The sequence below is a fragment of the Hemiscyllium ocellatum genome, chromosome 14, assembly GCF_020745735.1.
Source record: "Hemiscyllium ocellatum isolate sHemOce1 chromosome 14, sHemOce1.pat.X.cur, whole genome shotgun sequence".
In the NCBI taxonomy this organism is placed as follows: domain Eukaryota; kingdom Metazoa; phylum Chordata; class Chondrichthyes; order Orectolobiformes; family Hemiscylliidae; genus Hemiscyllium; species Hemiscyllium ocellatum.
Genome location: NC_083414.1, coordinates 1128631 through 1153571, shown reverse-complemented (window position 1 = coordinate 1153571; position 24941 = coordinate 1128631). Strand labels below are relative to the sequence as shown.

The following is a 24941-nucleotide window of genomic DNA, read 5'->3' as shown; positions in this document are numbered from 1 at the left end:
TGCCAAAACAGGACATTAAGGAAGATTTTACAAATGCAGAACAGTGTGGTGGAGTTACATGGAGTACAACATGAACTCAAGGTAACAGTTGAGGCCATCTTCATGAGTATGAAACTTGGCTATCGGTTTCTGCTCTGCAATCCTGCATTGTTGTGTATCTCGCAGGCCACCTGGGAGGACGATTACCCGAAGATTGGAAGCTGAATGTTCTTGACAGCTGAAGTGTTCCCCAACGGGGAGGGGACATTCCTGTCTAGCGATTAGACCATAAGACATAGGAGTGGAAGTAAGGCCATTCGGCCCATTGTGTCCACTCCGCCATTCAATCATGGCTGATGGGCATTTCAACTCCACTTACCCGCACTCTCCCCGTAGCCCTTAGTTCTTTGCAAGATTAAGAATTTATCGATCTCTGCCTTGAAGACATTTAACATCCCGGTATCCACTGCGCTCCGTAGTAATGAATTCACAGGCCCACCACCCACTGGCTGAAGAAGTGTCTCCTCATTTCCATTTTAAATTTACCCCCTCTAATTTTAAGACTGTACCCATGGGTAGTATCCCTGCCTGACGGAAACAAATTCCCAACATCCACCCTTTCTAAGCCATGCATTGTTTTGTAAGTTTCTATTAGATCTCCCCCAACCTTCTAAACTCTAATGAATACAATCCCAGGATCCGTGGCCGTTCATCATATGTTAGGCTGACCATTCCAAGGATCATCCATGTGACTCTCTGCTGGTCATGCTTCAGCGCCAGTATGCCCTTCCTAAGGTGTGGGGCCCAAAACTGAACACAAGATTCTAAATGGGGCCTAACTAGAGCTTTGAGAAAGTGAGGACTGCAGATGCTGGAGATCAGAGCTGAAAAATGTGTTGCTGGAAAAGCGCAGCAGGTCAGGCAGCATCAAAGGAGCAGGAGAATCGACGTTTCAGGCATAAGCCCTTTCTTCAGGAGCTTTTTCAAGTCTCAGTAGTACATCGCTGCTTTTATATTCCAACCCTCTTGAGATAAATGACAACATTACATTTGTTTTCTTAACCACGGACTCAATCTGCAAGTCAACCTTTAGAGAATCCTGAACTAGCACTCCCTTTGTACTTTGGGTTTAGGAATTTTGTCACCATTCAGAAAATACTCCATCTCTGTATTCTTTTTTCTGAAGTGTAAGATCTCTTATTTGCTCACACTGAATTTCATCATCCTCGGACCACTCTCCTAAACTGTCTAAATCTTTCTGCAGCCTGTCCACCTAACTTCGTATCATTGGCAAACTTCGCCAGAATTCCCCCAGTCCCTTCATCCAGATCATAATGTGAACAGCTGCAGCCCCAACACTGAGCCCTGCGGGGAACCACTTGTCACTGGAAACCATTCTGCCATTCCGAAAAAGAAACTTTTATCCGAACTCTCTGCCTTCTATCAGACAGCCAATCCTCAATCCACGCTAGTAGCTCACCTCAAACACCATGGGCCCTCAACTCACTCGGGCGGCATGGTGGCTCAGTGGTTAGCACTGCTGCCTCACAGCACCAGGGTCCCAGGTTCCATTCCAGCCTTGGGCGACTGCCTCTGCGGAGTTTGTACATTCTCCCCGTGTCTGCATGGGTTTCCTCCGGTTTCCTCCCACAGTCACAAAGATGTGTAGGTCAGGTGAATTGGCCAGGCTAAATTGCCCATAGTGTTAGGTGCATTAGTCAGAGGGAAATGGGACTGGGTGGGTTACTCTTCAGAGGGTCGGTGTGGACTTGTTGGGCTGAAGGGGCTGTTTCCACACCGTAGGGAATCTAATCTGATCTAATCAGCAGTCTCCCGTGAGGCACTTTATCAAAGGCCTTTAGGAAGTCTAGGTAAATAACATCTACGGGGTTTCCATGGTCTAACCTACTTGTTACCTCTTCAAAGAATTCTAACAGGTTTGTCAGGCATGACCTCCCTTTACTAAATCCATGCTGACTTGTTTTAATCTGACCCTGCACTTTCAAGGATTTAGAAATCTCATCCTTAACAATGGATTCTAGAATTTTACCAACAACTGAAGTTAGGCTAACCGGCCTATAACTTTCCATGTTTTGTCTTGATCCTTTCTTGAACAAAGGGGTTACAACAGCAATTTTCCAATTATCTGGTTCTTTCCCTGACTCCAGTGACTTTTGAAAGATTACAACCAACACCTCCGCTATTTCTTCAGCCACCATGGTAAGTCTGATGGTAGGGTGAAATTTGTTGATATTGTTGTGTAGTCATTCAGTGATACACAACACTGCAGAATCGCCGAGCAGAAACTGTTAGCCAAGTACCCATGAAGGTGGCCTCAACTGTTATCTTGGGTTCATGTCATGTTATGTCTAACCCAACCAGACTGTTCTGCATTTGTAAAATCTTCCTTACTGTCCTGTTCTGACACCGTCACTTTAATAACTTATGATTTCTCTGCCTTAATTAGTTTGTACAGTTTTAGTTAATGTTTTACTTTGGTTAGACCCTTATACCTATCATTCTATTCCAGCCATTGGTTTATCTGCAGCACCATCTTATTTTTAATTTAGTTTGGGATTATAAGTTATCCCTTCACTTGTGATTCAGCTTAAGCTTCAGCTTTTACTGCAGAGAAAGACAGTGAGAGTGACATCTTTCCACCGATGCTACCTTAGCTGACGAGTTCCTCTCACATATTCTGTTTTGATACGTGACTTTTCAAAAAAACTTCCTGTATTGTTCCAGCTGGACATTTCTTCAGAATTAATCTGCATGTGAAATTTTAGCCTGGCATTAAAGGTTACTGAATCAAGGCAGATAAATAGATCGTGCTTTATCTAAATGTGGTCAAACAGGCTTGAGGCACTGAATGGCTTACTCTTGTTACTGTATTAGTAATACAATGAGCCAAGACCTCCTGAAATCTAAATATTTGTTCTTCCTCTTGTGCTGTCTGCAGGTGAAGTGGAGGTGCAGTCTGCCTCTCTCATGGAACAGTTGCGTGGAGAGGCAATGAAGTTCCACAAACCTGGTAAGTGGTTACATTCGAGAAAGTCACGTAGTGAGCGATAGAGTTAGGATCAATCTTTGTCCTGTCTTCTGGTTACCAAACGTTGGTGGTTTGTGACAGTTCTCCTTCCTATTGGGCTGAAAGGCCTGTCTGTTGTCAATGATAGATCGCTATAGATCTGGGGGAGGAGACGGCCTTATGATATAATCGCAGGACCGTTAAATCAGAGACCCAGATAACATTCTTGAGAGCCAGGTTCGAATCCTGCCACAGTAGATGGTGGAATTTGAATTCAATATATATCTGGAATGAAAGAATGTATTGTCAGTTGTTGGAAAAACCCATCTGGTTCACTAATGTCCTTTAGGGAAAGAAACTGCCATCCTTACCCGGCCCGGCCTACATGTGACTCCAGACCCATAACTGCCCTCTGGGCAATTAGGAATGGGCAATAAATACTGACCCAGACTGTGATGCATTCATTGTGTGAATGAACAAAGAAAAAAGACAATTATAGAGTCTTAACAAAGTGAAGCAATTAATTTAGATAACGAGGTATACTTTATGTTTATGTCTTATATTTTAATCAGTTTGTTCAGGCATGTTATGACACACTTACTTCCAAAACAGATGACACTTAAACCTTCTGGCCCAAAGATACCTGTGCTGTAACAGTCCCAGCTATTGCATCATAGCAGTGGATACGATCATTAACTAGTTTGGCCTAATTACAACGATCAGGAGCCAAGTGTGTCACATTTGTCTCCACCGGGGCCTCACTAATTTATTCTGCATTCAAACACTGAGAGACACGATCAGATTGGATGAAGCTAATGAAACCTCAGCATTGCACTTGGGGCTGTTCTCATTGGAGAAAAGAAGGTTTAGGGGTGACTTGATAGAGGTGTACAAGATGATTAGGGGTTTAGATAGGAATGACCATGAGAACCTTTTTCCACGTATGGAGTCCGATATTACGAGGGGACATAGCTTTATATTAAGGGGTGGTAGGTATAGGACAGATGTTAGGGGTAGATTCTTTACTCAGCGAGTCGTGAGTTCATGGAATGCCCTGCCAGTAACAGTGGTGGACTCTCCCTCTTTATGGGCATTTAAACGGGCATTGGATAGACATATGGAGGAAAGTGGGATAGTGTAGGTTAGGTGGGCTTGGATTGGCGCAACATCGAGGGCCGAAGGGCCTGTACTGCGCTGTATTTTTCTATGTTCTATGTTCTATGTTCTATTTACCTCTTTCAGAGCCAGAGCCTTAAACCGTATTGTTCTATAAGCTTTTATCTTTGTGTTGCAAACATACACTTCTAAACACGACAGGTGTCGTTTCAGTCTCTTCCTAGTTCTCAAAACACAAGTGAATCTGCAGTTAATGTCACCATCTGTACACAGTTAATAGATTCCTTTCTCTCTTTTTAAATAAAAATTGGACTTCATATGTATAACCAAACTGTCAAATGAATGAAAGCAAAGCTTCTCCATATTCATAGACATTTCAGATTGACTTTCTCTCCAGCAATTTGTTTTTCAAGCAAACAAGGTCAATCCTTATCCATTTCCCTACTTCTTTACAATATAGCTTGCTTTTTGTTCTGGACACAATCTCTAAGTTTTAATTTACTTCTACGAGAATATAAGTGAATTCAGAGTTAATGCCAATCACCCGACTACAATAAAGTAAACACAATGAGTAAACAGTTAATGATGCTGAGACAGTAAAATGGTATTGTGTGGCACTCTGACTCGCAATGAGTCGATGTGGATTTGCTGGCATGTTGGCAGGTTGATGTGCCGTCTGGTGGTCCTTTCACAATGGGGATTTCATATTAGCCTTTCATGCTGCTTTCCACTGAAGACTTCATAGATCTTTAAAAATTGTACCTCAAGTTTGTTGCTGAGCCAAATATTTATAGATCCTGAATCCAATGGAACAAAGCACATGAGAGAAGCCCTTGTTTATTTAAAGCAAACCCCACGTGAACCAGCCATAGATGAGCTGGTGGAATACAGCTAGAAACATCAAAGGCACAGACCTTCTATCATTTCAAAGTGGGATGTTTAGGTATCCCATAACTGTACACCGCTGTTTTTGATCTGCAGCAGCGGCTGCCGTTTATATTGGTTGGCTGTGAAGCACTTTGGAATATCCTGAGGTAGTAAAAGGAGCTAGAGAAATATAATTTTTTCAATGCTTTAGTTTAAACTGGATGCTGAATCACTGGTGGCCAGGCACATAGTGGAACAGTTATTGTTCACAATATAACATCAGAATGTTCAACCAACAAGCTACTTTCAAATGCACTTTGAAATAAAACATTCAACTCTATTTAATGCCTGCAAAGTGTATTGCTGTTGTGTCTGAATAAGGGAGAGGCAGAGCAAGGCCAGTGAACTTGGACTGGCTGCAATAACACCAGGGATAATGATCTGTTTATTCTTGCCTCCCTGGTATTCTTCTTCCTGCACAGTGTGATGAGGTCGTGCTGTTGCCTCCAAGCATGGAGGAGAAGCATGCCTGCGGTTCCTCACTCAGGTGGCTGCTGTTTCTGTGTTGACAAACTGTTCACTGTACTCAGCACACCCTCAGCTCACCACAGTGCTCAGGAGCATGAGATTGCCTACTGTTCTGTTAGCTACTGTTACATGATTGATATATGGTTACAGCGAGACAGTGGGGCAGGGCAATTAGTCTGGTCTCTGAGCATCAGTTCCAGCGACACTGTTTAATTGGAGAAAGGGCAGACAGGCAGAAACCATGTTGCGATTCCTTTAGATTAAAATTATTAGCTGGCTTGCAGGTTATGCACCAGGAGCTGTTGAATGGCTCTGTGATCTTACATAATCTTAGGAAGGAGCATTAGCAGCTAAGAGTTGAAGCCAGGACTCAAAAGAGGAGTTGTGAAAGTGGGATGGTCAGGCCCTCTGGGGGAAGTTGTAAGGAGTTCAGAAGAAGTCTGCAAGCATTAATAATTCTGTACGTTGGAGAGAGTGGTGGTTGAAAAGCTCAGAAGACGCTATCTTTGTTTCATACATGTACAAAATTAGAGTCCAGGTAAAAGCATGATATGTGGGTGCCAGTGTTGGACTGAGGTGGACAAAGTTTAAAAAGTACACAACACCAGGTTATAGTTCAGCAGGTTTATTTGGAAGTACAAGCTTTCGAGGGCTGCTCCTTCATCAGGTAACTAGTGGGGCAGGATCATAGCAATCAACATTTATAACAAAAGGTTAAAGTGTCACGTGACTGATATACGTACAAACCTAGATATTGAACAAACCTAGATTACTGTTAAATCTTTAATCACTTAGAATGGGGATGCAGGTTTTGATTCATTAATATTTAAATCCCAGAACTTCTTTCAAGTCACATCCCGAGATGATTTAAGGTTTTATTAAAAGAAAAGTGACATCTCAGCTCAGACAATGCAGGAAACATGTACGGTTAGAGTCTGTCTGTATTCCAACCTTAATTCAGGTCTATTTCTGAAGTAGGAATTTATAAAATTTCACATGGATTGACTGTGTCTACAGATTGTGTGCTTTTTGAACAAAATAGAATGTATCTGCAAATACAAATAAGCAATTGCAAATTCACCCCATGGTCTGTGTGTGGGTGGGTGGGTGGATGGGTCTGTGTGTGCCTGCTTGACAGTGTGCGTGTGCATGGGTGTGACATAGTATATCCCTGTGAGAGTGAGTGTGTATCTGGGAGAGAGAGCATGTGTATGAGAGAGGATCTGAGTGAGTGTGAGAGTGTGATCGTGTGTATGTGTGCTTGTGTGTGAAAGTTTATAGTGTAGTGGAGTCACCTGTAGTGTGACATGAACCCAAGATCCCGGCTGAGGCTGTCCTCGTGGGTACCGAACCTGACTATCAGTCTCTGCTCAGCGACCCTGTGTGATTGTGTATCCCGAAGTCTGCTCTGATATCCTGTGGTCCTGCCCCACTAGCTACCTGACAGAGCAAAGCTTTACTTCCAAATAAACCTGTCAGATAAAAACAGTAACTAGTTTTTTTAGGAGGGGAGAGAGAGAATGACACTGGGATTAATTAGAGTCATTGAATCAGACAGTGCAGAAGAGGCCCTTTGGCCCATCAGGTCTATACTGACATAACTATCACTAAAGGTGCGCTAATCCCAAGTTCCTGCACTTGGCCCATATTCTTGAATGTTATAGTATTTCAAGTGCTCATCCAAATTTTATTTTTTAAGGTTGTAAGGTTTCTGGCCTCCACTACCTTCCCAGGCAGTGCATACAGATTCCCACTCACTTGAGTAGTTTTTTTTCTCAAATCTCTGAATTTCCTGCCCGTTACCCTAAAACTATGCCCCCTCTTAATTGATCCTTCAACCAAGGGGAACAGCTGCTCCCTACTGACCATATCTGCACCCCTCATAAGAGTCATAGAGATGTGCAGCATGGAAACAGACCCTTCGGTCCAACTCATCCATGCTGACCAAATATCCCAAGATAATCTAGTCCCACTTGCCAGCACCCGGCCCATATCCCTCCAGACTCTTCAGTTATGTCTCCCACCTCAGCCTTCTCTGCTCTAAAGACAATAAGTCAAGCCTGTTTGTACTCTCCTTTTATAGCTTAATTTCTCCACCCCATGCAACATCCTGGTGAACCTCCTTTGTAACCCCTTAAGATGCCTCACAAGTTTCCAGTAGTGAGGTGACCAGTTGTGACCTAACCAACGCTCTGTACATCACCAACATTACCTCCTTGCTGTTATACTGCATGCCACAACTGATGAAAGCAAGTATGCCACATGCTGCCTTAACTATCCTGTTCACGCACTCTGCTGATTTCAGGGATCTGTGAATCATCACCCAAGATTCCTCAGAGCTACCCAATGTCCTGACATTCATTAAATACTCCTTAATCTTGATTCTTCTTCTTCTAAAGTGTATCGCCTCACACTTATCAGGGTGAAACTCTGACCCATCTATATCCTTCTGTAACCTACAATCATTTTCTTGGCTCTAAACCCTTCTTCCAATCTTGTTGTCTGCAAACTTGTTTGACATTCTGCCACGTTTTCACCTACAGTAGTTCCCCTCACACCCCACCCCTTACCTGCGGGAGATATGTTCCATGGCCTACCACGGAAGCCCAAAGCCGCAGATAGGAGCAAACCTGTTTACTTCAATGGGAAACGTATCTTCCTGGCAGCCTTGGTGTCTCTGGTTCCAGAAGGTTCCCTGAGATATGTTTGGGTCACGGGTAACCGAAACCGCAGAAAATGATTCTGTGGATATGGGGGTCATCCTGTATATCATTTATGTATAAAACAAACAATAAGGGTACAAGCACTGCACCTTGTGGTACACTGCTAGACACTGACCTCCAGTCACTCAAACAGCCTTCTGCCACTACTGTGTCCTATGACTAAATCAGTTTCTGAGTCATCTCATTAAGTTTCTCTCAGTTCCTTGTGCTTTAACCTCGATCTGTCTCCCATTTGGTGCCTTGTCAAAAGCTTTGCTAAAGTCCATATAAAGTATATCAACTGAACTTTCCTCATCCACACACTTGATCACAAGTTAACAAATTTGTTTGGCATGGGTGTCTGTCTGACATAACCGTGCTGGCTATCCCTAATTAACCCGTGCTTTTTGAAGTGAATTTTCTCCTTCAGGATTTTCTCCAGTAATTTCCCTACCGTTGATGTGAGACTCACCAGTCTATAATTTCCAAGTTCATCTCTACATTTCTTGATACGTGGAATTGTATTAGCCATCCTCTGGTTCTTCCTCCGTGGCCAGAGGGGAATAAAAATTTGTGTCAGGGCCCCTGCGATTTCCTGCCTCACCTCCTACAGCAACCTGGGATACCATTCATCTGGGCAAGGGGACTGGTGTGGTTTTAAGTCCATCAGTGCGTACAATACCACCTCATTGGGAATTGATGCATGGCTATGGAGATGGATAATGTGAATGGAGTTAGTATTCAGTCTAGGAATGGGCAGGGAGAAGCTGTGTGTACTTCACTGGTCACATGATTCCTGATATGCGGTTTTCAATGAATCTAGATTTAACCCTGTCACCTGGATTGTTCACTGTCTAATGCGGAATGTCTTGTGTTTTTCTCCTGTCAATTCCAGGTGAAAATTTTAAGACTGAGGGTTACACTGTCACTGCAAACACCATGGGCTTGTTGCAGCAACACCTGAAATTTACAGGAGGCCAGGTACGATGCCTTTAGTCAACCACCTCAGGCTGTTCTCCTTTCAGTCTACTGTCATCTATCAGCGTCCCACTGTCACCCTCCAGTCAATGCTGCTGTCTGAAGCAGTGTGAGGGGCTCAAGTCAGCTTTGTGTTATTGTTCCCAACTGTTCACTGTCTTCCAAATACTTAGGACCGAGACCATGAATATTGTAGTGACGTTCCTGATAAATTGCTGGGATTAGATGAAGAGGTTTGGCAGAGGCTGACATGGCGCAGGATCAGATTAAACTGGTTCTATGCTGCGAAGGCTGTAACATTCACAGCAATGGATGTGACTGCCTCATTGTGACCTCTATGAGGGATAACGTCTTCACACAGAGGTTAGTGCTTGTATGGATGGAGTTGCCAGAGAAGGTTGTAGAGATGGGTAAAGTTACCACATTTAAAAGATAACTGGATAGGAAGGGTTTAGAGGCATATGGAAGTTGGACTGAAGAGTTTGTTTCCATGCTGTAAATGACTTCGAAATGATGCCTAGGGCAGACTATTGATCCCTGCGGAGAGTGGTCAAACCATTGCTAGATTATTGTTATAATTGAGCTTAGTCAGTCTGTTAAAGTATGGTCAGGGTGGCATCCGGTACAGAGAGGGATAGTTAACATGGCTGTGTGTGTGGGAAATCATGTCTCTCAAACTTGATTGAGTTTTTTGTAGAAATAACTGAGGATCGATGAGGGCAGAGCAGTAGATGTGATCTATATGGACTTCAGTAAGGCGTTCGAGGTTCCCCATGGGAGACTGGTGAGCAAGGTTAGATCTCTCAGAATACAGGGAGAACTAGCCATTTGGACACACAACTGGCTCCAAAGGTAGAAGACAGAGGGTGGTGGTGGAGGGTTGTTTTTCGGGCTGGAGGCCTGTGACCAGTGGAGTGCCACAAGGATCGGTACTGGGTCCACCACTTTTCATCATTCATATAAATGACTTGGATGTGAACATAAGAGGTATAGTTAGTAAGTTTGCAAATGATGCCAAAATTGGAGGTGTAGTGGACAACAAAGATTACTTCAGCTTACAACAGGATCTTGACCAGAAGAGCCAATGGGCTGAGGAGTGGCAGGTGGAATTTAATTTAGATAGATGAGATGCTGCATTTTGGGAAAGCATATCTTAGCAGGACTTATACACATAATGGTAAGGTCCTAGGGAGTGTTGCTGAACAAAGACCTTGGAGTGCAGGTTCATAGCTCCTTGAAAGTGGAGTCACAGGTAGATAGGATAGTGAAGAAGGCGTTTGGTATGCTTTCCTTTATTGGTCAGAGTACTGAGTACAGGAGTTGGGAGGTCATGTTGCGGCTGTACAGGACATTGGTTAGGCCATTGTTGGAATATTGTATGCAATTCTGGTCTCTTTCCTATTGGAAAGATGTTGTGAAACTTGAAAGGGTTCAGAAAAGATTTACAAGAATGTTGCCAGAGTTGGAGGATTTGAGGTTGAACAGGCTAGGGCTGTTTTCCTGGAGCGTCGGAGACCTTATAGAGGCATAATGAGGGGTATGAATAGGATAAATAGACAAAGTCTTGGGTGAGGGAGTTCAGAACTAGAGGGCATAGGTTTAGGGTGAGAGGGGAAAGATATAAAAGAGACCTAAGGGGCAACTTTTTCACAGAGGGTGGTATGTGTATGGAATGAGCTGCCAGAGGATGTGGTGGAGGCTGATACAATTGCAACATTTAAAAGGCATTTGGATGGGTATATGAATAGGAAGAGTTTGGAGGGATATGGTCCAAGTGCTGGCAGATGGGACTAGATTGGGGTGGGATATCTGGTCAACATGGATGGGTTGGACCAAAGGGACCACATGCTGTACATCTGTGACTGCAAACCTGGATATTTACCAGGAGTGGGAGGAAAACATTCTTCATGTGGAAGGGCCATTTGGAAAGAGTGAGCATTTGCGCCTTCAGAAGGAAAATACTTAAGAGTTCAATTAATGTTGAGTAATTGCAGCGCAGGAGGAGATGGTTCTGCCCACCCTGAGGTAAGGTGGGGCTGCAGTAGTTGCACTAGCACAGGCGTAATGAGTCAACTCTGTGGCTGACACAGATGCAAACCTTCGACCAATCTGATTTACTCCATGTGATATCAAAAAAATGATTGGAGGAATTGGATACTGCAAAGGCCATGGGCCCTGATAACATTCCTGCAACAGTCCTGAAGACTTGTGCTCCAGAATTTGCTGCATCCATAGCCAAGCTGTTCCAGTACAGCTATAATGTTGGCATCTACCCAACAATATTGGGTAATTGTCTCGTTCTGCCCTGTACACTAAACAGGACAAATCCAACCTGGCCAATTACTCCTCTTCATCCACCACATACACACTATTCTCAATCATCAGTCAAGTGATGGAAGGGGTTATCAGCAGTGTTACCAAGCAGCACCTGCTCAGTGGCACCCAGTTTGGGTTCTGCCAGGGCCACTCAGCTTCTGATCTCATTACAGCCTTAGTTCAAAGATGGACAAAAGAGCTGAATTCCAGAGGGGAGGGAAGAGTGATAGCCTGTGACATCGAGACTATACTTGACCTGGTGTGGCATCGAGGAGGCCCAGAGTCATGTGGCACAAAGGATGGGAGTTGTGGTTGAGGCCAGTCACCACCTCCAGAAGCTCTCTGCAGCGGTTCCTCAGGGTAGTATCCTAGGCCTGACCACCAGTAACATCCAAGAAGCTTGACATTATTTAGGGTAAAGCATCCTGCTTGTTTGGCACCCCATCCATAAACGTGCTCTCCCTTCACTGACATACGGGAGCAGAAGTATGTACTATCTGCAACATACACTGCAAACATTCCAAGGCAGCTCAGACAGCACCTTCCTACCTACGCCCACCGCCATCTAGGAGGGCAAGGGCAGCAGATACTGCCTGCCAGCTGCAAGTTCCTCTTCAAGCCAGTGACCATTCTGATTTGGAAAGATATCATCATTCCCCTACTGTTGCTGGGTCAAAATCCTGGAATTCCCTCCCTCGTGGCATTGTTAGTGTACCCACAGCAGATGGTCGGCATTAAGAAGGCAGTTCACCATAACTTCCTCAAGGATGAGGAATGCTGTCTCAGCCAGTGACACCCAGGTCCAGTGAACCCTGATGGGTAAAGACAGACCTCACTGTTGTACCTCATTCACTCCACTAACTGTCCCCCACACCCCAGAAAAAAATTCTCCCTCATGTTTAACTCCGCAGTAATTGGGTGAAAGTTGGTTCCCATGCCAGGTGTCTTCAGTTGTTTGTCATATGGCAATGTATTTACATTAAAGACTCTGTGGCTTTAAGAGTATTCACTTTGTTGGATTTTACACTGCTTATGAATTTATTGTTCTTCCTCTCATCGTTTCAGGTACGAACACGGTTTCCACCAGAACCCAATGGTATTCTCCATATTGGCCATGCAAAGGCCATCAACTTCAACTTTGGCTATGCTAAGGTGAGAGCTCCCTGGATCTGTATTCCTGTTTGTGGAATATTGAACGTAGCTGGAAAGTCAATAGGAATTGGAGGGAAAAACTCTTTGCTGGTTGGAGTCATACCTAATACATAGGAAGATGGTTGTGGTTTTTGGAGATCAGTCATCTCTGTTCCAAGACATCTCTACAGGAGATCCTAAGGGCAGTATACTAGACCCATCCATCTGCAGCTGTTTCGTCAATGACCTCTCCATTATAAAGTCAGAAGCAGGGATGTTTGCTGATAATTGCACAAAGCTCAGCATCATTTATGACTCCACAGAAACTGAAGCAGTCCATGCCCAAATACAGCAGGATTTGGACAATACCCAGGTTTGAGCATATTTCAGTATATATTATTGAGTATATTTAAGACTGAGATCGATAGGTTCTTGATTGTTGCGGGATCAAGGGTTATGGGGAGAAAGTGGGAGAATGAGGTTGAGAAATTTATCAGCCAGGATTGAATGGTGGAGCTGAGAGGCCTAATTTCTGCCCCTGTGTCTTACGGCCTTATAGTTTGGCCTGGTAAGTGATATGTAACATTTGTACCACACATACCAGGCATCCGACCATCTCGAGTGCCATCATCCCTTGACATTACCTTGACATTCCATGGCATTACCATCACTGAAGCACCCAACTATCAACATCCTGCAAGTTATCATTGACTAGAAACTTAACTGGTTTCCATTTAAATACTTCTGCTACAAGAGCAGGTCAATGGCTAGGGAAACTGCGGCAAGTAACTCACTTCCTGACTTCCCAAAGTATGTCCGCCATCCACAAGGCATAAGTCATAGAGTCATAGAAGTGTACAGTGGAAACAGACTCTTCGGTCCAATCTGTCCATGCTGACCAGATATCCAAAAACAATCTAGTCCCACCTGCCAACACCCAGCCCATATCCCTCCAAACCCTTCCTATTCATATACCCATCCAAATGTCTCTTAAATGTTGCAATTGTACCAGCTTCCACCACATCCTCTGGCAACTTATTCCGTACATGTACCACCCTCTGTGAAAATGTTGCCCCTTAGGTCTCTATTATATCTTTCCCCTCTCACCCTAAACCTATGCCCTCTAGTTCTGGACTCCCCAACCCCAGGGAAAAGACTTTGTCTATTTATCCTATCCACGTCCCTCATAATTTTGTAAATCTCTATAAGGTCGCTCCTCAGCCTCCGACGCTCCAGGGAAAACAGCCCCAGCCTGTTCAGCCTCTCCCTGTAGCTCAAATCCTCCAACCCTGGCAACATCCTTGTCAATCATTTCGGAACCCTTTCAAGTTTCACAACATCTTTCCGATAGGAAGGAGACCAGAATTGCACACAATATTCCAACAGTGGCCTAACCAATGTCCTGTACAGCCGCAACATGACCTTCCAACTCCTGTACTCAATACTCTGACCAATAAAGGAAAGCATACCAAATGCTGCCTTCACTATCCTATCTACCTGTGACTCCACTTTCAAGGAGCTATGAACCTGCACTCCAAGGTCTCTTTGTTCAGCAACACTCCCTAGGACCTTACCGTTAAGTGTATAAGTCCTGCTAAGATTTGCTTTCCCAAAATGCAGCCCCTCACATTTATCTGAATTAAACTCCATCTGCCACTTCTCAGCCCATTGGCCCATCTGGTCCAGATCCTGTTGTAATCTGAGTATGATCTAAGTAAAGAGTATGATAGAATGCTCACTATTTGAGTGGGTGACTGAAGCTCCACCATACTTAAGAAGCATGATGCAGAGCAGAGCAGCCCACTTGATTTGCTGCCATTTCTAAAGTGCACTACGGCTACTCACCACACCACCTCCACACAATCACAACTTGGAAATATATCACCGTTCATCTGCTGTCACTGGGTCAATGTCTTCATATTCCCTCCCTGACAGCACGGGGTGCCCCTACACTTTGTTGACTGCAGCAGTTTGAGAATGTGGCTCAGCACCACCTTCATGTGCAGAGGTAGGAACAAGGTGGTAATTGCCAGTGAAGTTCACATTCTATAGTTGAACAAGAAATCGACTAACCTGCTGTTCTCATCTCCATCCTGTTCAGCTCAGAACCAGAAGCATCTTCTGGTGAGGTTTTCAGTCACATCCCCCTTTGTCATTTGGCAGCTTCTCTTAGGGCTGAGGGCTCACACTGGTCTGTATTATGAATTTGTATTTATCAAATTGTACATTAATCACAGGCAAATGATGGGATCTGCTTCCTTCGCTATGATGACACAAACCCAGAGAAAGAGGAGGAGAAATATTTCCGGGGCATCAGGGACATGGTGGAATGGTTGGGTATGTAATGAGACTGGTAGACGTGGAAAATCATTCCTGGGTGGATGCAGTTTATTTTTGTTCTGAATCTTTCGGACATTTTAATTGTGTGTGTGGATTTGTAACAGAACAAAGACCCATGCAGTCACGGTGTTGGTCCTGGCTTAGGCCTCAACTGGCTCCTGGAAGAGAAGTCACACTGCTAACCCCTGGGATTCTCCTCTTCCCTGCTCAATTCCCCCCACTGCCCAAACCCCTGATCACCGATTCCACATCCCAGATAATTTGTTTGTGTTCCCTATAATTCAGTGCAGTTTCCTACCCTTTATTAAGTGACCTGTTCCCCTCAGTTGTAAAGGAAATGTCATTTTCCTAGGCACCCAGTAATTGTTTCATGTGTACAGCCAATATGAGGTCCAGGCATTTTGACTGTGGGTTGACATTGAGTCTGATTCTGACTTGAGTCGGGTGTGGTTCCCGGTCAGGGCTGGTGGATGGTGGTGAGCTGGAACAGTAGTCTTGATTTTCTGATGTGTTGTCTGTAATTAGCTAACTGTGTCATCATGTCTGATGAACCGTTACCCTGAAGTACATACGAGTGGCCTGAAAGTTTTAGTTCCATCTCTAAAGATGCCTCTGGTGGTATAACCAGGGGAGCACTGGGCTCATGGCCGTGCCCCTGTCTGTCTGACTGAGAAGGGAAAACAGCCCTTTGAAACTGCAGCTGGCTAAGATAAGTCGATTTGTTCTGGTGATTCTTGACCACGGTCAGTTTGATATTTGGGTAAAAATGAAGGTGAGAGATCCAGTTATAACACACAGTAGAGAGATTCCTGCGTTTGGGACAGTCTGATTGAAGTTATTGGTGGTGATTGAATGCCGGCTGGGTGCCCTAAGGCTACAGTGGTGTCGGGCTGCTCCTAACTGCAGTTACTTCATTTCTCTCCCCAGGTTACAAGCCGTATGCTGTCACCCACGCTTCTGACTATTTTGGCCAACTGTATGATTGGGCGGTGGAACTCATTAAAAGGTGGGTCGTGTTAACGACTGCCATTTTATCCTTTAGGTTTATGAGAAAGTGAGGAATGCAGATGCTGGAGATCAGAGTCAAAAAGTGTGGCACTGGAAAAGCACAGCAGGTCAGGTCTCCTTCTATTGGAAAGATGTTGTGAAGCTTAACAGGGTTCAGAAAAGATTTACAAGGATGTTGCCAGGGTTGGAGGATTTAAGCTTCAGGGAGAGGCTGAACAGGCTGGGGCCGTTTTCCCTGGAGCGTCGGAGGCTGAGGGGTGACCTTATAGAGGTTTATAAAATCATGAGGGGCATGGATAGGATAAATAGACAAAGTCGTTTCCCTGGGGTCAGGGAATCCAGAACTAGAGGGCATAGGTTTAGGGTGAGAGGGGAAAGATATAATAGAGACCTAAGGGGCAACATTTTCACAGAGGGTGGTACATGTACGGAATAAGTTGCCAGAGGATGTGGTGGAAGCTGGTACAATTGCAACATTTAAGAGGCATTTGGATGGGTATATGAATTGGAAGGGTTTGGAGGGATATGGGCCGGGTGCTGGCAGGTGGGATTAGATTGGGTTGGGATATCTGGTAGGCACGGACAGGTTGGACCGAAGGGTCTGTTTCCATTCTGTAAATTGCTATGACTATGTTTCAGTCCAGTAGTTTCAGGTTTTCCTTTACTGACACAAGCTTTTATTCCAGATTTATGTAATCTACAGTTGAGTTGTCATCATGGAATTTGAAACTCTGTCTGAATCACTATGTCAGTAATAAGCCATTATGTTTAGTTTGATTTGATTTGTTTATTGTCACGTGTACCTAATTCCAGTGAAAAGCATTGTTTACGAGCAGTACAGGCAGATTTTGGTAGCAAGGACACCCAGGTCATAGGGTGAAAGAAAAGGTTAGAGTCTTACAGGTTACATTGCACAGGGCGTGTGATAAGCGTGTTCAACGTAGCAAAACCAGCATTATTGGGATGGGAGGTGGGGGGAGGGGTTGTGGTTTATTGTAGATCCCCAGACAGAGAGAATGGTGGTGGAGGAGTTTCATCGTACACAAATGTACTGCAGCGTTTTATTTATCCATGCCTAAGTGAATGACATTGTGTGTGTGCAAGCTGGCAGAGAAAGTCCTGTGAGGCAATGGGTCTGTGGCTGTTTACCACTAGGGCAGGAAGAGACGAAGAGAGAGTTCATCTTTTGGTAAAATTTTAAACTATGGTACTTAACCTCAGATCAACATAAAAGATTCTCTGCCATCATTCTGAAGAAAAACAGCACATCCCCCCCTCATTATTTATCCTTGAGCAATTTATCGCAAAATACATGGTCTCATCAGTAATATTAGTTTGTGGGATCATGCTGTGCCCAAATTGTTTCCTACATAACAACACTGACCATCCTTCCAGTGGGTTTCACTATGGAATGTGCTTTTGAATATCTGAGGCCATGTCGGTGTTATAATTTCCTCCTTGAAACAGCCAATTAAATGGGAAAGTTAAGTTGCAGATTCACTGAGGGATTTTTAGAAATGTTTAGTTTTGAGAACCTTGTTATTACTTTCTCTGTTCTGCAGGGGTCAGGCATATGCATGTCACCAGAAGGTGGACGAGATCAAGGGACATAACCCACCCCCATCCCCATGGAGAGATCGGCCCATCGAGGAGTCTCTCATTCTTTTTGAGGTAAGGGAAAGGGGCGTGGTAGTGGTAATGTTACTAGTAATTCAGAAAGGGCACGTTGGTTCAAATCCCACGATGGCATTCAAATTTGAATAGTTACTAAAATACCTGGAACTGAACACTCAGCCTGGTATGACCATGGGTCCATCATTAGTTGTTGGGGACAGAAAAAGAAGTTTGGCTCACTGAGTCGTTTCAGGAGGGAAATCTTATCTGGTCTGGCCTCATGTGATTCTGCAGTGTGGTTGACTCTCAACTGCACTTGTCACCCTGGATATGATCCTAGTGTGACTGGGCAAGCCACCCAAAAAAATTGCTCTATGATCTTCGATAAAGTGGTCAAAAATTGGAGCATGCTGGGAAATGGAAGCCTGCCTTGAACAAAGTGACAGTGTCAATCCACAGGCTGCAGCTGTCCACCGATGGTTTGTAAACAAACCTGACAGCTGCAGACCTGCAAAACACACCTGAAGTTGGACTTGAGTGGGACATTGGAATGTCACCCTCCAGACAATTGAGAACATAGTCATTTGCTAGACACGGTGGCACCTAGCACTCTTATTTGGAGGAGGCTACATGCACCAAGCACCTACCGGTAATGGACACCTAAGGACCAACCAGCCATCAATGTGCTAACTCCGGGTCAGGATAATCAAACCCTCCCTAAAGGGCACAAAGACTCTGAGGGATGAGAATCACTGCAAAACCCCACCCAGGGCGGTAACTCGAGAATAACAATCGGAAGACAACGCCATGTAGAGCCCGGCCAAGTTCTATTGTGGGATATGATCATACAAAATTCAGTAACAGATGGAGTAGTTGTGTACATCTTTAGTTCGTAGTATATTTGGTCTAGTATTAATTGTATTCAATAAATGAATATTATTGTTTATAAGAGTCAACTCTTTGTTCTTTGCTGGATATCAGAGTTTAAAACCACTGTGGCAGGCCCAACACTAGCAAACTACTCAGTTTAGAGCCAATTAAATGTCTTTCTAGTGACACTTACATCCCATGAAATGTTTTTCAGAAAAGGAGGCAGCAACAAAGACTGTAAAATTCTGTTTCCAGTTAGTCTTTACTCAGCTTCTGGAGACTCGAGGTTTACTGTTGCTATATTCTCCAGACACGAGCTGAAAATGTGTTGCTGGGAAAGCGCAGCAGGTCAGGCAGCATCCAAGGAACAGGAAATTCGACATTTCGGGCATAAGCCCTTCTTCAGGCATATTCTCCAGACAGCCTGGCAAAGCACTCTCTCACCATCAATGGAGTGGACAGCACCTTCATCTCAGTGCACAGCCCCTCCCCACCTCACCTTTACTTTCAAAATTAAACAAAAACTTTTCAAGGATTGTCAGTAACTGCAGGGAAAGCCATGCTCTAATCACTAAGGAGGTTTGGGAATCTGTTGTTATCCAGATGAACTCCCAGATAAAGTAACCTGAAACCCATCATCCCGAGTCAATCCTGGTGCTTATGGTCAGTGACTGTTACATGATTCAGCTGGGAGAGTAAAAGTTTTAGTGGTTCCCTTTACTCTCAACAATATGCTGCACCAAATTACATCAGTTTCTTATAACTGCTCCATCTAGTGGCAGTAATCGGGATGTCAGTCGCACAATTCTGTTACAATCAAGGGATCAAACTGAATTCCCCAAATTCAGTGACTGAATTATGTAGGTTCCACCTTGCAATGAGTTCAAGGCTGGCTTGAGAATCTTTCGTTCTACTTTCTTGCCTTTTCCTCGTAACAAATGCCTCTCTGACTGGTTAAAAGTCTATCTCAGTCTTGAATATGCCCAATGATTCAGCCCCGACAGCCCTCAGTGGTAAAGCATTTCACAGATTCACTCCCCTCTGAGAGAAGAAATTCCTCCTCATCTCTGTCTTCAATATGTGACCCCCTTATCTTGAAATTATGTTGTCTGGTCCTAGACTTTCTCACAGGAAAACAAACTGTCAAATCCTGCTTTAATTACGTACTACCCCAGCCCCAACGTTCTGATTCTCCTTGTAAGCTAGTCCCTCCAGACCTGGTCTCAGCAGAATGATGCTTTTTCATTACTGGCCTCCACCTTTCATTGTTAGAATATTTAGATTTCCTGGACTTTTCTGGATCAACCTGACTGAAGTTTTTAGTCATTCTGCTTGAGACTAAATTCCATTCTTTCTCTGCTGTTTCTCAGGAAATGCGAAAAGGGATGTTTGCAGAGGGTGAGGTAACTCTTCGTATGAAGCTGATTATGGAGGATGGCAAGATGGATCCAGTGGCTTACAGAATCAAATACACCCCACACCATCGTACGGGAGATCGCTGGTAAACTGGAGATTGGGATTGCTCACACTTCCTGTTAGCACAGTGTACAAAGGGAATGCACTGTCGGTGGTGTTTACCCTGAGGTTTCTAGATTTCAAAAAGCATGTCACTCATTGTGTTTGTCTTCACATAATGTCAACAGCAGGAGGGTATGACTCTGGCACCAGCTGGATTCTTTAAAAGTGGTTTGAGTGTTGTGTGGTTTCCACACTTTCACCCAGTTCAGTTTGTCCAGCTCTTCCTTTGCCTCCATGGAGGTTACATTGGTTGAGTTTTGTTCCAATTATTGTTCCCTCTGCCTTGCAATGTGTGTTGTACACTGCCAGGTAAAGTCAACGTAGTTCTGGAGTATCATAAGGCTGCTCTCTCAGTAAAGAGAACAACGACTGGTAGTGGTTTAACCACACCTCGGGCGAGGGGAGAGGTGGAGAAGGAGAGTCATTCGTGATCACCTCAGGCAGGTGCAGGAATTGAACCCACCCTGTTGGCATCAGTCTGCATCACAAATGAGATATCCACTCATTGGCTCTGGATATCTTAGCTGGCTCAGAGGGTTTTGTAGTGCAGAGAAATGCCAACAGTGTGGGTATAATTCCTGTACCAGCTGAGATTACCGTGAAGATCCCAATTTCTCAATATCTCCCCTTCTGGTGATCTTTGGCTTAACCTCCTCACTGTTTCTGTCTAATGAGAGAGCAGCCTATGGTCTGATAGGACTGTGGTGCCCCATGAAGACAGGGTTCTGATATAACACAATAATTCCATTCTCATGTGAACTTGCGTTATAAGAAAATCGTGCAATAGCCACATCATTTAAACTAACAGGGCCAGAATTCCATTATAGCCAATCCAGATAAGGAATGTTCATGTTCTGCAAATAATGGTCTAAATTCTTCAATTGCGTTAAATCGATTTGTGTTGAAGAAACAACTGTGAAATCCGAATCGGCTATATGAATTAAGAGTTACTGAGCCAGATCCAGCAATCACTATCTAATGGAGGGACCAAGGACCCGATGCCAGCCCTCGATGCCAGCATTCTGTGACCTTGGTGCCATTACCAGGAGTCCAGGTTGTCAGCCGCCTTCTCTGCTATTCACTGGAAAAGTGAGGACTGCAGATGCTGGAGAAATCAGTCAAAATGTGTGGAGCTGGAAAAGCTCAGGCAGCATCTGAGGAGCAGGAGAGTCGGTGTTTCAGACATAAGCCCTTCATGAGGAATGTGGGTGGAGGGAAAGGAGCTGAGAGATAAACAGGAGGTTGGGGGTGGCCCTTGCTATAGATGTGGGCTCCTCTACATTGGGGGGGACAGGGTGCCAACTTGTGGAACATTTCGGGGAACTTCTCTGGGATGCATGCACTAACCTGCCCCACCGCCATGTGGCCGAACACTTCAACTTCCCCTCCCACTCTACCAAGGACATGCAAGTCCTGGGCTGCCTCTACTGCCAAATCCAAGCCACCCGATTAGAAAATGAATACCTCATCTTCTGTCTTGGGATTCTCCAACCACGCGGTATCGACGTCAACTTCACCAGGTTCTTTATCTCCCCTTCCCACATCTCCTCCCAGACCCAACCCTCCAACTCCGCACTGCCCCCGTGACCTGCCCTACCTGTCCATCTCCCTTCCCACCTATCCACTCCACCCTCCCCTCTGACCTATCACCATCATACCCCCCATCTACATCCATCTATCGCTTTCCCACACCCCAACCTCCTATTTATCTAAGTTTCCCTGCCTCCTTTATGAACTGTCTGTCAGACAAAGTTTTCTATCACCTGGCTTGGTGTTTAAATTTGTCTGATACTCGTGTTTTGTGAGGTGCTTCTGGATGTTTCATTTCATTATGCTGCAATATAAATGCAGGTTGTTCTTGTAATGCAAGCCATGATGAGGAGGAATGGCTATTTAATAGCAGTAAATAGAATCTGAATGGTTACCACACAGAGGTCATTCAGCCCATCCTGGCTGTGCTAGCTCTCCAAAAGAGTGATTCACATTCTGCAATCACCACAGCTTTCTCCCTGAAACCTGCACGTTCTCCCTTTTCAGATAATTACATTCATTCCTGAATGTCTCCAATTGAGTCTGTCTGCACTACACTTTCCAGGCCCTAACCACTCACAACTTGAAAAGATTTTTCTTCCAGCCACCATTGCTGCTTTTGCCACTTCCCTTAAATCTGTGCCCACTGGTTCTCAACGCATCCACCAATGGGAATAGAATTTCCCTTTCTGCTCTGTTCAGACCCCTCCTGACAAACTGATGTAAAATATAAAGAGTAACATTCTGAAAGTAGGAGTCAGACTTGAGACCCTGCTCGGTGTGGGAAAAGGGGACATAGGAGTTGGCAACAGAATGGACTCTTCTGGGTGATTATCTTTCCCTTACAGCTAAGTAGAAAAGCTCAGGTCTCTCTTCTCACCACCATCACCTTCATTTGTCTCCTGTATCACTAGTGAGGGGCTTAACTCGGTGCGGTGTCTTATAGTGTTAAAGTGCCAAGAATTAAAAGCTGTCACTGAGAGTTCAACTCTTAGTGGACACCGCTCAAGCTGCAACTATCCAATTCCATTCAGCCGTGCTGTGGGTTGCCCTAATCTGACACACTCCACTTTCTCCTCTTGCTCAACATTCACTGCACTGTCCTATGTCCTGATATGAAGAACATTGAGGCATCTTGTTGCTTGTAACATGTAGGAGTACCATGTACCCTGAATTTATTCTGATTTTACCTGTTTTGTTTTTTTTAAGGTGTATCTATCCCACGTATGACTACACACACTGTTTGTGTGACTCCATTGAACACATCACACATTCACTTTGTACCAAGGAATTCCAGGCTCGGTAAGTCATAGTTTAGAGAAAAGACTTTGACCAGCAGGTGTCTGCGCACATGTAGCAGAAGTCCCAGCAATGCTTCTGATTTGGGGCACCTTTAAAAGGTTTTGCCTTGGTAACTATTAGAAGGTGGGGAAAGTGGTGAGGATTAGAGCTTGAGGTAGCATCAGTTTAAAATTGTCACCAGGAAAGTGGTTTTGAGGGATATATTTGTCAAGAAGAATAATGGAACATTGGTTTAGCACAGATAGTGGTTGAGATCAGGGACCATTAACCCTTTAAAGGGAAATTGCATAAATATGTGAGGGAGAGGACAAACAGGACTATCGAGAGAGAGAGCAGTGCTGTTGGATTAGTTTGGGATTGATATAAATCTATGGGGATGGAATGGAGCAGAGAGATTAGTTTGGAATTGATAGAAGTCTGTGGGGAAAGTGTGCAGTAGTGGGATTAGTTCAGGATCAACAGAAAATGCTGGATAAACTTGGCAGGCCTGGCAACATCTGTGGGGAGAGAAATAGTTCATACTTTTGACTCCGGTATAAATCATCTTCTAAACTGAAAATTGTTCGAAAATCTTTTTTTATATATTTTTGACAGAGGCAGAGACCCTGAGCTCAAGACAAAGGGGTTGTTAAAGGTGGAGAAAGAGATGTAAAATGAGTGTAAATTAAGGTGTGTAAGGGAGAGAATGGATCCTCTTAAGTGGCGAGAGAAGGTAGTAGATTTGGGAATGGAGATTTGTGGTGGAAATGAGGTAATGTAACTCCTGTCTTGTTACAGCCTAAATCTGATAGCTTGTCCCTCATATCAGCCGTTTCCACGCTGCACCAAATGTTTTTAAGGGATATCAGACAGAAGCAAAGTTTCACTGAAAAGGAGTTACAGAAGAAGGATCGACATGTAGATGCAACTTTCAGCCAGAATTGCAAAGCAGATGATCTATCTCTGCCTCCTCCAGTAGTCCCTAGCATTACAGATACCATTCTTCAGCAAATTCAGTTCACTCAGTGTGATATCAAGAAATGGTTAGAGGTGCTGGATACTGCAAAGGCTATGGGCCCTGACAACATTTCTGCAACAGTACTGAAGACTTGTGCTTGAGAACTTGCTAGTCCCCGAGCCAAGCTCTTCCAGTACAGTTACAATACTGGCTTTTATCTGACAGATTTCCAAATTCTGTCCTATACATAAAAAGCAGGACAAATCCAACAAAACTGCCCCATCAGTTTTTTTTCTTGCATATCAGTAATGTGATTGCAAGGTATCATCAACACTGCAATCAAGCAGCACCTGCTCAGTGATGCCCAGTTTGGGTTCCCCTGGGGCCACTCTGCTCCTGTCCTCATTACAGCCTTGGTTCAAACATGGACAAAAGAGCAAACTTCCAGGGGGGAAGTGAGAGAGACTGCCCTTGACATCAAGACCTCATTTGACCGAGAGTGGCATTAAGAAGCCCTAGCAAAACTGGAATCATTGGGTGTCTGGGCAAACACGCTGCTGGTTAGAGTCATAGTTGGCACATTGGAAGATGATTGTGGTAATTGGAGGTCAGTCATCTCAGCTCCAGGATATCTCTGCAGGAGTTCCTCAGGTTAATGTCCAAGGACCAACCACCTTCAACTGCTTCATCAATGACCTTCCCACCACCATAAGGTCAGCAATGGATATGTTTGCTGATGATTGCACGATGTTCAGTGCCATTTATGACTCTTCAGATACTGAATCCATAAGTTGGTGTTCCAGGTAGTGAGACTATGGGTCTTAAAAACAAACCTTCCCTTAATACCCACTAACCAAAAGAATAGCAGAGCAAAACGGCCGAAGAATACTTAGAGAAATGATTAATGAAGTCCACAACAGACTCCGTAAATACAACGGGGAAAATCTTTACTCACATGCAACAGACCATGAATGGACAGACTCAGTACAACAAGCAATGGATGTTAGACAGTGACAGAAAATGAAAAAACTAGACAAACTTACACAAAATAACAGCACTGACAACACAGAAGCATGGATAATAAACTTATCTGACCAACCCTTAACAGACACTGAAAAAGCTGCCTTCGTAAGAGGATTAAATTACAACAGCCAGGATGCAGACAGGAAAGATTTCT

The 24941-nt window shown here is 44.3% G+C and overlaps 1 protein-coding gene across 1 annotated transcript in view; it reads left to right on the top strand.

Moving 5' to 3' along the window:
• qars1 (glutaminyl-tRNA synthetase 1) overlaps positions 1–24941 on the top strand; it is an 84775-nt gene that overhangs the window by 32172 nt on the left and 27662 nt on the right. Inside the window, exons 8-15 of the mRNA XM_060835283.1 lie at positions 2939–3010; positions 9116–9201; positions 12580–12666; positions 14883–14982; positions 15913–15991; positions 17556–17664; positions 19848–19978; positions 22735–22827. Coding sequence (XP_060691266.1) covers positions 2939–3010; positions 9116–9201; positions 12580–12666; positions 14883–14982; positions 15913–15991; positions 17556–17664; positions 19848–19978; positions 22735–22827 — 757 coding nt within the window. The remainder of the gene's footprint in view (positions 1–2938; positions 3011–9115; positions 9202–12579; positions 12667–14882; positions 14983–15912; positions 15992–17555; positions 17665–19847; positions 19979–22734; positions 22828–24941) is intronic.